Source organism: Pseudonaja textilis, chromosome 2 (assembly GCF_049901715.1).
Source record: "Pseudonaja textilis isolate UNSWEBS1 chromosome 2, rPseTex1.2, whole genome shotgun sequence".
NCBI classification, from domain to species: domain Eukaryota; kingdom Metazoa; phylum Chordata; class Lepidosauria; order Squamata; family Elapidae; genus Pseudonaja; species Pseudonaja textilis.
In genome coordinates, this window is record NC_141991.1 from 84465961 (window position 1) to 84479787 (window position 13827).

The 13827-nt window shown below is 36.8% G+C and overlaps 2 protein-coding genes across 3 annotated transcripts in view; one reads left to right on the top strand and one right to left on the bottom strand.

The window, feature by feature from the left end:
• The window catches only part of STK32A (serine/threonine kinase 32A), an 82240-nt gene extending 76890 nt beyond the window's left edge, over positions 1–5350 (top strand). Inside the window, exons 12-13 of the mRNA XM_026696111.2 lie at positions 1637–1701; positions 2771–5350. Of these exons, the coding sequence (XP_026551896.1) occupies positions 1637–1701; positions 2771–2864 (159 nt within the window). The 3' untranslated portion in view covers positions 2865–5350. The remainder of the gene's footprint in view (positions 1–1636; positions 1702–2770) is intronic.
• Positions 5351–8347: 2997 nt separating this feature from the next.
• DPYSL3 (dihydropyrimidinase like 3) overlaps positions 8348–13827 on the bottom strand; it is a 70057-nt gene continuing 64577 nt past the window's right edge. For both annotated transcript variants that reach the window (XM_087924499.1, XM_026696396.2), the window contains exons 10-14: positions 11879–12020; positions 11144–11314; positions 10426–10605; positions 9581–9743; positions 8348–9088 (exon numbers count right to left, since the gene is read on the bottom strand). In XM_087924499.1, coding sequence (XP_087780625.1) covers positions 9000–9088; positions 9581–9743; positions 10426–10605; positions 11144–11314; positions 11879–12020 — 745 coding nt within the window. In that variant the 3' untranslated portion in view covers positions 8348–8999. The remainder of the gene's footprint in view (positions 9089–9580; positions 9744–10425; positions 10606–11143; positions 11315–11878; positions 12021–13827) is intronic.

Sequence of the window (13827 nt, forward strand, 5' to 3'; positions counted from 1 at the left end):
ACACTGACTTTAATGGTAATGCCCCAAATGAGTAGGACAGCAGCCAAAATATGCAGCCTGTAACCCTCTGTGCTTTCTCATTCTTGGCATTTAAATGATGAATTGGTGCTACAGTATATTTATAATATTTTTTAAAATGTAAGAGCACCTTTTGAAATATTTGCAAAATGGGAGAAAGGCCCATAGATATGACAGTTTTAGATTTTTGGATTATTTTAAATTCTATGACCTGTGACTTTTGTGATTTTTGGATTATTTTAAATTCTATGAGCTATTTTAAATTCTATCAAGGCTGTGACAGCAAAGAATAAAAAAATAGAATAGAATAGAATAGAATAGAATAGAATAGAATAGAGGAGGGTAGAGTAGAGTAGAGTAGAGTAGAGTAGAGTAGAGTAGAACAGAATTTTCTGGATATTTTTATTTTTTTAGCTACCTTTAGGTTTGGTGAGGGGAATAGAAAGAAACCCTAGGAACAGGGGTGGGATTCTACAGGTTTGCACCTATTCACTAGAACCAGTTGTTAACATTCTAAGCAGTTCGGAGAACCGGTTGTTAGAAGAAATTACTGGCCTAATCCTGTAAGGAAGGCTGGAAGGAAACATTCTGGTGTTGCTTATAGAAACTGCCTGTTAACCGTTATTACATTCTTGGCAGGACTAGACTTTCTGTCTCAGGAACCTCTCTGGAGTTTTGTTTCGTTCCTTTGCTGGTACTTTGCTTGTGTGGAGTGACCATTCAAAGTTACAATGGCACTGAAAAAAGTGACTTATGACCATTTTTCACACAACTGTTGCAGCATCCCCACAGTCATGAGAGGCCAGGCGAGGAGATGCATGCCTTGATGTGAGTGATATTGAGTTGGCCACACCAAGCCAATAACATGACCACCAAGCCACGCCCACCAACTAAGCCACACCCACAGAACCGGTTGTTAAAAAATTTGAATCCCACCCCTGCCTAGGAAAGGTAGAGATAATAAGTGTACAGTGATCTTGGTAATTTTTTCTAGATTCATTAGTTTTGGGGATGAAAACTATAGCAAAGCAAGGAAAACACGTTAACCTTTTTTGTGAAAAAGAAAGAAATTAAGAAATAGAGATTTCTTGTTTCAGATTTGTATCTCCTTTCTATCTTGTGTCTCTCTACACAAATACTGGATACAAACAAAACCAGAAAAAATAGATATTACAGAGAAAAAGAATAGAATCAGTGTCCATAAGTTGACTCTAGCTAAGGTATCTTCATTATCTACTAAGTCAATTACTTTCACAAAGCAAGATACATTGAGGAAGGGCATTATCCTTAGCCTACTACTACTAGATCCCTCTGTTCACATAAACCAAGATCTAAAGAGATCAGGGTGGATGGATACTAAAAGTTGGATTGTCAACTACTGAAGAAAATAACCTAGAAATAATACTTGATCAAATTTGATGCATTCAATCCAGGTTCTTAGATAAATTTAGTTTCTGTTCAGAGAGATAGACAACGGAGTCAGCTAATAATTTAGTGCACGGATCAATCTTTTGAATTACTCTGAAATGCCTTTCTTGCTAAGTTTAGTGGCTTCTTGCATCAAATACTACAACGATGAATTCTCATTAACTGATTGTTTTTTCTTTCTTAATATAAGGCCTGCCAGCTGCAGAAAAACCTGGAGTCAATACAAAGGGACTTCATAATTTTCAACAGAGAAAAGTAAGCATTGACCTGAAAATATAAACTTTAGCTTAGCACATCAATAAGATTACTTAGAACTAAGGAAATCTGATTACTGTTCCTTAGATAATTAGGTAGTGATTTTGGCACAAAATCCATAGGAGAGCACTGGAAGCCTGGCATTGCTGTACACTCTCATTTGGCTGTTGCTCAAACTGTTTCACTGAGGTAGGCAACCCCTATTGAATTTAAATTTTGAATATCTTCCTGAAAAAAATATAGAATGACTGAAATGGCTTTATTTTACTCTTTTCTGCCTTGTTCTCCTTCCAGAAAGAAATTGTATCTGCTATAGTTACGTAGTAGAAGTTGAACAATAGCAAAGGCAGGTTTTCAAACAATAAATAATTTTCTCAATATATACCTTAGGTAGTTCTTGACTTACCACCATTCATTTAGCTATTCAAAGTTACAGTGATGCCAAAAGAATTAAGGTACAGCCAGTCCTCGCCCTTATGTCACAAAATCCCTGAAGTCACATAATCAACATTCAGATGCTTAGCAGCTGGCATGTATTTACAATGGTTGCAGCATCCTAGGGTCCCATAATTCCATTTCTTGACTTTCTGAGACCATCCTTATAAACATAGTATAACCAGCAATAAATTGCGTGATTATCTATGGGCTGGATCTTTTAAGTATTGGCTTAAGAAATTCAATTAATAGTGACTTGTAACAAGCATAGGTTCTTGAAATGGATGGTATACAGCCTTTGTAACTGGAATTATAGCAAGCCTGATAAAAGTACTGATTGTATCTTGGCTAATGCAGAAGGTGAGAGCAAGTTTGGTATCCTGGTTATGATACCAGGCTAGAAACGAGGAGACTGTGAGTTCTAGTCCTGCCTTAGGCATAAAGCCAGCTTGGGAGTACTAGAAAGAAGGCAAAGGCAAATCATTTCTGAAGTTTTGTCAAGAAACTGAAGGGACTGGTTCAATCTAACTTGAAGGGACCCCTCTGCCCCAATGCAGTTGGTAAGATTTTTGAGAACCGCTGGACTTTACTGCAACCTGATCATGGACTTTGGTTTCTCTCATATACATTTTAGGGCACGACAAGAACATAACAAAAAGCAGGAGAACCTGACAGTGACACAAACCAAAGACAACGAGGAAGAAGATGACCAAAATAATAATATTTGAGATCAATGTAGTTTTTGCTCAGGCGCTGCTACCAAAAAGGGCAGGCTTTTACTTTAGCTCATGGAGCTCAGCAGATAAAATTGTACACTGCTTTCAAGATAAGGCAGATATCTTGCTAAGGAACCTTGAGACTAGATGCTGAATCTCTCTTCCCACCGTAAGGACTGGTGGCCTACAATCCTGCAGAAATACTTAAGATGCAGATTATCATCTTTATGCCTGTTTATTTTTTTAAGCCACTTGACCATTAACAGGAAAGACTACTGTAAGTACAGTACTCTTTAAGTACTGTACAAAAGGCACTCCAAATAGGTTAAGTTCACTTTATAGGTATAATTTTTGTTGGTAAAATGTCAAAACTTGCTGATAATTGGGTTAAATCTACTGCCTATGGGAAAAAGGTCTTTGCAGGGCTGCTAGAAGGGGTAGCTCCACATTTTCGTAGAGGTTTTTAAAAAAGAGACAGACAGCTGAATTACAACTATTGACTTAGAGTGCAATAGATTTCAAAATGAAAATCATTTTTAAAATACTTGTTACTGATTATATACATGTCACAGACACAGAATAAGAAATAATATTTTTGCTGTGGGGGTTGTGCAATTATTGATACTTTAAATAAAGTAGTTATTAAGAATATATCCAGTATATCTCATATTAGAGGTCTTTGTGTATGCCATGTGAATCAGGAAATGGAACAATGGGACATACAAATCAAGATAAATTCACTAGGGTCATTTCATAAGTAGAATTCACTACTAAGTGCAAGGGGTCATTTCATTTCTTGCAAGAGATGGATGGATCAGTAAAAATGCTTAAGCCTGCAACTATCATAAAGAAATAACTAGCTGTGATGATCATTTGGTAAAAGACCATTGATGGCTCTTGGGATCAATAATGCTTGGTACAGTTAATGACAAACTTTGACAAACTTTGTACCCTGAAGTACAGTTTGTTATTACATGTAGTTGGGAGGAGACAGCAAAAATCCAGGCTGTTGGAAATTGATAAGAAAAGAATATATCAATGTTACAAGTACCCAAGATTAAGCCTAATTCTTTATGGGAAGCAATTTTACGTTTGACCTAATTTTGCTTTATGGCTCTAGTCCTCTTAGTTCTCCTTTCCCTGTTCTTTCTTCCCCAGACACAGCATTGTTAGACAAAAGCCTGGCTAATACAATGGAAGCAGGAAATTACATTGGCAATTATTGTACATTGTCAAGCTGAAATCTTTTTCTAAGCCTGTTTGTAGTTTGAGTTGAAATACCACTGTGAGGTCACTTGTTATCTTGTGACTTTTGATTCTCTGTTGCGTTCTCTGTATGTACAAAATGTAAAAGCATTCTCAACCAATACAATCTCTTTGATTTCCAAAGCAAAGTGAATGGATTGTGTCCACCTGGTATACATTATCATTAAGAAGAGAACATGGATTGGTTCTGTATCTACTGGGATAGCCCAAGTAGGCAATTGGGTCAGTGGATGCTTTTTGAATTCTTTTAATACTAAAATTTCTTTAAAAAATTCCTCTACAAAAAAATATCTGAATGCAAAAGGGTAGCAGAAGGTGATAGACGACCTCTTTTTTCCCGGATTGCTTAAAACAGGTAAATCTGTAAATGGGGAGAAATGTAAGTAGTTCATTTAGGCTTATAATTTAATAAGCTCAATAACTAGATTCTTACTGCATTTGTAGCTTTTCTCACCCCATGTGGACAGATAGCTAAGCGAAGGTTCTTGGGTTCCATCTTGCCGCTATCATTCTGTTTGGCCTGCTGAACCAGACTGAATGATCAGGGCATAGTGCTCACTTCAGATATCCCTTCCTTCCTGAAATGGATGGGTAGTTATGGTTCAAAGATAATATCTAGCTTGTGATATACAGCCTGGGACTGAGCTTCTTCCAACTGAAATGGAATGAAATTTTAATGAAAATCAATGGAGTTCCTACTATTAAGTGGCACAAAACACACAAAAGTTTAGTGCACACTCTAAAATTGATGCAGCAACATTTTTGTGGGGTGAGGCAAACAGAAAATCTTGACTCTTCTGATGTACATGTTGGGGTTCCATCTAGTTCACACAATTGTTCTGCCCATTGTGGGTCCATGTCCTATATAAAAGGTAATCTTCAGTCACCCAAAGTTTATCTATATTTCATCTGGTCCCCTCATTCAGCTTTTGTCTAATTTTTCAGCTATTTGTTGCCTGGATTTAAAACGTCAGCACTCTTAGAATTATGCAGTTGGAAGAGATCACAAGGATCATCATCTAATCCTACTCCTATGTAATATATAAAATTCATAAAATAGGTATATGTCAGCTAGCTAGATTTCTCATGCAGCTTCTAAAGATAAAATCCACATTTTTCTTAAATTCTCACCCAAATTAAGGCCACTCAGTTCCAGCAAGAATATTTTACTAGGACAAAATTCAGAAAGTTAAGTGCTGCAGAGCTGAGCCCAAAAGCCTGTATACCAGCAGTGCCTGAAAAAGACAAAGCATTAGATGCAGTTAATCCTATTTTTTCTTCTGATGGAAATAGGGAGATTTTATGTGTCTGTTAAACATGTTAAGAAGTTGCTAATTATGTCTGCAGTTAATTAGAACATGTTAAAAGTAGCATTTCCCCTCTTTTCCATGTTATAAATTAAGTTGGTTAGCCTTTCGGTATGGTTTTTTGCAGTGCACTAACCTTTTTCATTTCTAAAGCCTCAAAATAAAGTTTTATTAACTCTTAGATGCAGCTGTGTTCCATTGTATCCTATTTTTTCAAAGCTAGATTGATGGATAATGTTTTTACAGCCATAAAAACCTAGCATTTCAATGATTTTTTTTTAAAAAAAACCAATGATCCACCCATTTACCTGGTCCATAATGGAGAGTTGATACAATTTATGGCTCCATTTCCTTCCCCACTGTTTTATATCCTATTTAGATGCCAAGTCATACTAGGATATGTTCAGATTGTCTGATTTTCAAAGACAGGTGTAAATTGCAGAGATAGTTATGACTGTGATTATCAGGATGGAAAATGTTTTAGATTCTGTTTAGATGCCATGTCACAATGGAACATATTTGAATGAACCACATCAGCAGTGATTTAGCCAGCCTTTGTGAGTTCTTGAAGTAGCATGAAGGGAAAAAATCCATGGAAAGGCAGCACTAAGCAGACCATTGAAAGTCCAGATTTTGGCAGTTGTTGAGCCGTGACAATAATGTCGAATGCATGCTTTTTTGGTAGCAAAAATACTCCCAAATTGGTTTTGTACTAGACAAGACCTGGACATTTTACATCTTTTCCTATCTGGCCCACATGAGACCAATTGGAAATTAGAAATCAAAAATAAAATACAAAATAAAATGTATGCCATGCATACTATACAACTACATTGCTTTTATTTTGAAGGCTACTATTTTTCAATTTACACCTTTGTGTGTACCTCTATGGCCCTATTGGTTTGGCCCTCCATTAGTCCATTTTTCATGTGGCCTCTTGGGGAAATTTATTGTCCACCCCATCCTAAATTAATCCACTCTCTACTTCAAGTATGGCCACTCTATTTGGGCAGCCAGAAGCAAGAAATTAACCCAGCCTGGACCAATCCATTAGGCCTAATTGTGTTGGTTTGTTGAAACTGCACCTGCCACAGAATAAAACAGTAAGTCTAATAAATTCTGAATATAGTCAGAACATTTTAGAAAATCATTAACATCAGAACACTAGGAAAAGCAATGGAAAAGCCATAGAAATCTGAAGGTCATATTTAGAGAGCATTTTATTGGAAACCTTTCATAGCTTTCATTATAAACATTTCATGTTTCATAAAGCGGTATAGCTTGCATGTTAATCCTCACCATGTATTTTGAGTAACAATTAGACATTGTGCAATTTTCCTTAGTAAACTTTCCATATTCTTACATATTTTTTTCAGTAAAAACTCAATTGCTAGACACAGAAAACAGTATCTCCTCCAGATAGCAGAAAAGCAGCTTGTCATATAATTGCTCCAAACATACACCTGTTTATGAGAAAGGCTCATATTTGCTATCTGAATTTCAAAGAATGCAAATACATATTTTCACCAGTTGCTCCTATCCCCATATTTTAGCAGACTAGTTGCTTTTATTTGTTATTTGGCACCACCATGTGGCAACTTGAAAAATACTCAAAAATATTCCTAGATGACACGAAAACAAAAATAGAAATCTGAATTTAATAATTTGAAGTTACCTTAAAATTGGAATTTTCTCTGAAATAAATGCATCTTTCTATTGAAGAATATTAAGAACATTAACATTTGCATTAAGTGCATTTATGACTCTAGAATACCTAAGATAACAAAGGGCTTATATTATCATCTGTAAAAAATACAAAATTGGAAATTTGTTTGGAATTAACTTTACAGAATTGCAATTTTAATTTTATATTCAAACTGTCCTGCAACTAATTAGACTGAGTGGCAATTAAACATTTTTAACTGTGTTGTTGCACATTAATTCTAGAACAATCCACGAGAGTAATATACTTCTATGTACCATTCACAATATAGGGATCAAAAGGAAAAGTATTGTTCTCTTGCTGTGAAAGTAGTAGTAATTGCTTATAAAGTTACCTTGCAGAAATAACAGGGATAAGGCAGGTAGATTGGAAACACAAGCTTTTCTTTCTTTCTTTTTCGACATTGTCCTTTGTATACAGGTCAGAGACATTGAAAGATTTTGAAGAGATGTATTTGACAATAAACAGGACAATATCCAGGTGTAGACAGCCCTAAGTGGGTGGATGAAAACCTACTGTTTTCTTGTAATAGCATGCTTTCAGGCTTTTTTTAAAAAATGAACTCTTCCCTTCAAAGTGTTACTCTGCTAATGGCAGGAAGAAATGAGAGAAACTGGAAAGGTGAGTAAAGTTGCTTTTACTTTGTTTGGTACTTGCTCACTTAAATCAAAGCAAGTGCTTTCCAAAATAAAACGCAATCTCTCAGAGGAAATTAAAGTGTGTATTCTATTGCGGCAAAAACAGTAATCAACAACTGGTGGACAATGAAGTTATATAAAGGAGGAAAGTAAGACTTGTTCTGCAGTAGACAATCTTTTCAAACTTAAAAAGCGAAGTGGCAATTTTACTGTTTTGAGAGCTTTGCAAAATTAAAGACACCCAGGTTGCTCTTAACTTTTCCACAGTTGGAGGGAGAAATGAAAATACTGAACATATCGCCATCAAGCCCTCCTGAAGAAAGAAGAGGCTACAACGTCCTTGGGCCAGTCACTAATAACTTTATGTGATGTGAAAAGAGACAGCATGGATGGGCATTAAATAAGTTAATATGAATAAGTTAATCTTAAAATAATCGGATGTGTTTTCCTGTAATCCAGAACCACATCCTTTCCCCCCCCGCCCCATCTGCTTTGTCTCAAAGGAACGGAAATGAAAGAGACACACATTACTTTGTCAAAGCAAGTCAATTAGAAAGAAAATGTCTTTCAATTTTTTATTCAATAAAATGTACAAAGTAATAACATTTCTAACAGGAAAATGTGATACAACAGAGCCATTACAAAGATGATTTGAGTTTTCCAACAGCCTCATGATTGCTTTGAGGCATCTTTGTCTTGTCAGCACTGAGTGGAAACAGAAGAACATGGACACAATACAAAGATCTACTGCCCTCCCCCTCCCCCAAACCAGCTCCTACTATACCTTGGCCCACTGTCTTCTGCCCCCCCCCTCCCCATACTAAACTGGGTTGATTCTGCACAAGCACCCTGGCTAAAGAGCTCGCTCGTGCCATTCCCTCTTTTCTCCAGCCCCTTTCTTACGAGTTCCTTGCACAAGCACTCACTGTGTACAATTACATATTTTTAACTTAATCACCTGTCAGATTTGCATGCATGTAAAAAAATGGGAAAAATATTAAGGCTATGAATAAACAAAAAAGGAAACCCGCAATATTTTTTTAAAGCTAGGTAGCGAGTAGCATTTTATGAAACATAAGGCTTGAGGCTTATTGATTCTTCAAAATCTGAATTCTCCATTGCTCTTTTTTTTTTCTTAAATATCAAGGTACCATTGCTCTGTTTTCCCAAATAATGGTTTTCCATTTTCTTTCTTTTCCCAATGACTGGAAGCTTAACTTAGAGATGTTATATTGGAACGCCCCCCAGGTGGGGCTACTATACGCTTGCTGGCCGAGCGAATACCTTCATCAATCTGAGTACCTGCAAAGTATATATAACAGGGGGAGAGGAAAAAAAATGCAGGTTAGAAGACTACTAATATACTGCTGTTCCATTTTGAAAATAATCTTCCAGAGAAATAATCCTTAGCTTATTATGTACAAACATGCATTCAGACAAACTTGCTGGTCAGCTCTGGATATATCTGTGATCACTTATGTTGAAAAAACCGGAGATGGATCATACATCTAGAGGAGAATGTCGCCTCTCCTGCTGTTCTTATGAATTGGCTTCCCCACGTATCATTTGTTATGTAGGAACGAAATAGAAGGAATGTGATCTGTGAGTAGTCTTAGTCATATGCTCTAGAAAGCCATAGCGTGCATATATCCTTTTTTTCTCTGTAACATTTGAGGCCTACCAATGTGGCACAGAGGCAAAGATTTTGGAGTAACTAGGGGAAAATATACCAAATATTACCGGGACTTCTCTTGTTGCCTTCTGTTCGAACCAGTGCAATCTTTTCTTACTTACCTGATAAACTAAATCCAGACTGGTGAAGATTTCTTACAGGTGGTGTCTGCCTAGTAGGAGAACCACGAGTAGAGCCTGCAGGGGTACCTCCTTTAGGTGTAGTAGTCAAATCAAACACAGGCCCATCATACATGCCCCTTGGCACAGCATGCATTTCAGCCATCTGTCAGAAGTAATGAAAGGAAGCAAAATTTACAACTGTATAATGACAGTTGGACTTCCTCTTATGAGCGATAGAAGACGTTCAACATCTTGGATAGATTTTCACACAAAAATCTCTTATTTCCATATTATACATGCAGATGTTTGGAGATGGCGGAAAACAGTGTGTATGCAATTAAATATACAAAAGCCTTTTTGATGTACTTAGATGCCTATTTTGTTGTGATACCAGACATGTGTTTGGTGGTGCTGGGAAATGAAACAGGCTTATTACCACAACTTGCTAGATGAGTTTCATTCTTATTTATAAAATGGAAAACAGCTAATATAATCCAGACACTGTTGGACTTCTAAAAACAGAATCATGCAACCCCCCTGAAAGGATTACAATGAGAAGAAAATGGAAAGTTTACTGAGGAAACTAAGGGTGTAATTAGCTTACGTCTTCCACTAATGATTTTTTTCTTCTGCTCTTCCATTTCAAATGTGTCTAATTGTAAGATTTTTGAAGCACTGATGTAAAGACTAGGGATTTGTTAGTGGAGTCCCGCTGCAATTTAGGAATCTCCCAAAAGCTTTCAAATGATGAAATATTGCAACAGTCTGGATGTTTCTCTTGTCCTTTTCCTTAACACTTTTTCAGGTAGCATTTTCATATTACAATTCAGATTTGTCTATCTTACCTTCCTCCTTGCTTTGATGCGCTTGTAGACATAATCTGAAAATGGGATGCCAGGAATGAATCGTCCTGTCCCTTGTGTTATATGAAGGTTGCCATCTTCAAGCATGATCTTTCCCTGACATATGACAACCAGCGGGGCTCCACGGAGCTCCATTCCTTCAAATATGTTGTATTCAGCTGCCTACAACATACAACCATCAGTATCGTTATTATGCACCTTATGGTAATCAGTGCCCAATCTTAATTCTATGTTTAGGTGAGATGAAAATCTAAATAGCTGGAGCAAAAAGGATGGACTTTATTAGGAGTTAAAAGAAATATTTAAACAATATCACATCAGACTTTTGAAAAAAACAACTATTATCTAAGGAGGACTTTGGTTTTAAGGATTAAGAACACAAAGATTCAAGATCTTATTCTATCAGGTGAAGGGCATTTTCCCCCTAAATTAAGCAAGTGAGTCATGCAAAAGAACAACAACTTAAAAGTAATCAAATTGCAAATCATTTCAGACTTGAAACAGTAATTGTTTCCCAAACTGGAAACTCTTACCACTAGCGTTTTTTTCCAAAGAGAACCCATGTAAAACAGATGTTCACTTTATTCACAAATGTTTACTATTTAACCCCTGAATTGTGAACTGAAATTCCAACAATTCACTTGTGGCAACAAATTAATTGATTCAATCTGTTAGACAATTACTGTATGAAAAAACTTACTGACTGGTGGCTTTTAGCAGATACAATTTTCACTGCATCAGGATCCCAAATGACCAGGTCACTGTCTGACCCAACAGCAATCCTGCCCTTCCTTGGGTACATGTTGAAGATCTTGGCAGCATTGGTGCTTGTCACAGCCACAAATTGGTTTTCATCCATTTTCCCTGTAGCCTGTAATAAATGACCCATAGAAAATAGATTGAAGCAGGCATATGTCAGGAAATGGGTGGGACTGAAGTTACATCCATCCAATGTTTCTCCCATTCACATAAATGTTCTCACTTCACTTCTTTTATTTAATTACCTATCTTATGCAAGTGAATCTGGGTGGCCCACAATTAAAATAACAACCCAAAATAATCAAAACAATGAGTAAACAGAAACACTAACATGTAATTAAATATTCGTCCTAGTGGGAGGGGGGATCAAGGCAGGGATTGTAACAGCATAGGCACAAAAACTGTCCCAGGCACATCCATTCCTATATAAAGAAACCCTATCATAATTAAATATTTCAATTTTAAAGGTAGAGGAAAATAAACAAAACCCAGACAAATGCTCGCTGTCATGGTACATAGCAGCTTCTTTTATTGTATCTTCATTTTTCATAGCTGGGTTAGTCTGAGCCAGTTGCCACAATTCACCTTTATTATTAAAGTCTCACAGGAATTTCCTGTCATATCACCCCAAGCTTAACTAAGCGGTTGCCTTCCTCCCATAGCCTCTTTTCCTTACCACTGCTTTATCCCATATAACAGACATCCGTTCTTCAATGCCATTGGTTCCCTCTGGAATGGCGGTGAAGTTGTCTTTCCCAATCGCTTTCTGTGCTGTACTGAATGTACAGTGCGCACTTCCAGAGACTTGGAGGTCCCCACTGGCTCGGAGACAAACCAAAAGATTACGTATGCCCTTGATCCATTCAGGGTATTCTTTTTGTGGGGGGGGGGGGTGTTCTATAATTATTTGTAATCTGTTAAAAAGTTTTAATAACTACAAATAGGAGAGGCAATAGATACGGAGAATATAGTTAATGGGTTTTTTTAAAAAAATGATTACTATATTGAAAATCTGCTCTTCACAGTATGTACCTACGTTGTGAAACAGATGCAATTATCTTGCAAGGATCATAATCAGACAAGGGCAAAAAAAAGCAAGAGATTCATAGAAAACTATCAAGGAAATAACCTTGCTTTTTAAAAAGGAAAACAGAAGTAGCAATTTTTTAACACTCAAAAAGGCAAAAAACAAAACAAAACAATTGTTACTGAACACTCCAGTATCTGAAATGTTACAATATACAGTATTTTCTACTCGTGGCACAATTTTTTTAAGAAAGTTTTTCTGATGTTTTATGAAAGAAACCCTAATAGGTGGATTTAGAGCTTATTCTTGCTTTGATTTCAGTGACAAGAGATGTTAGTTGTGTGAATTTAGAGACGACCCTATTTTTTTCTGAATCCAGAACTAAGCCCCTGCAGTGTAAAGAGCAGGCAGAACAAATGTTTTTGGTTGTTGTGTGTAAAAGAAAATCAGGATAGAGTGAATGGGGCAAGGTTCATACATGCTGCCCACTCCCTCACCAAGTTCCAGGGCAACTTATTGCACCAGCTCCCCAACCTGCCCAACCATCTTCCCCCTGCTTTCCTCACTGTTACTCGGCCAAGATGCAGGACCTCCCACTCCACTGGCTATTCTATCTTCTCGGGGCCTTCTCTCCCTCCCCACAAGTGTTGCTCCTGCTAAATATTCCAGCACTGTATATGACACCATTTTACCCTTGACCTTCCTGATGCCTTCCCTTCCTTCCCCATAGCCAGTAATGCCTTTTCCTCTTGCTTCTTCCCTAACCATAACAATTCCTGCCCCAAATAGTCTATTTAGATCTGTGCTCGGCACAAACTGACCCACAGCGTTTTATTTACAGATCAAAGATAAAAAGCGCAGACGTTTTGGTTTGGGCACCGACTCCCTAAACTAGCTCTTCTAAACACAGAATAGTTTGTCCACAAAACATGTTGCATATCCCTTAAGTCAAAAAGCTGCATTTAATTTGCCCTTTAGAGTAAATTTACTCTAGTCACACAAGCAACGTAACATGAAAGGTTTGCATTTCCATGAAAACAAACAGAAAATGACAGTTTTCATATTCAAAAAGAGGAGCTTCGGCCTATGCTACAGTAGTTCTTTGTTAAACTAGTCCTGCATTTTCACTATGCTCAAGAGCATGTCAAGAGCAGGTACAATCATACTGAAATATTAAAGATCCTAAGACCTCACAAAGGTACTTCATAAAAAAAAAAATTTTCTTGAAAAGGAATGACCTTGTACTTCAAAGAGCTAATAAGCAGAATGTTACCAAAATGTTTTATACTGTTTTTGCCTTGACTTCAGAATGTAGATTTTTGTTTGTATCAGAATTTCTATGTGGCAAGGAAGGACAAGGCAAAGAGCAATATCAGCACCACAGTAGAATTTTACAGCAGCCACCTTAAGGATGATATATTCAAACCTTTGTACAGCTCAGACAAAATCTATATGGTTGTAACAAAAAGCAACCACTTGAATTGCTTAAATATTAGCAAAAGCGATGGTCAGTTCTAGAGATGATGCAGGTTTAAAGCGAATCTTTCACAAAACTTTTCATATTGGTTCCCAAACCATAAGTTCTTTCTTCTGATTCT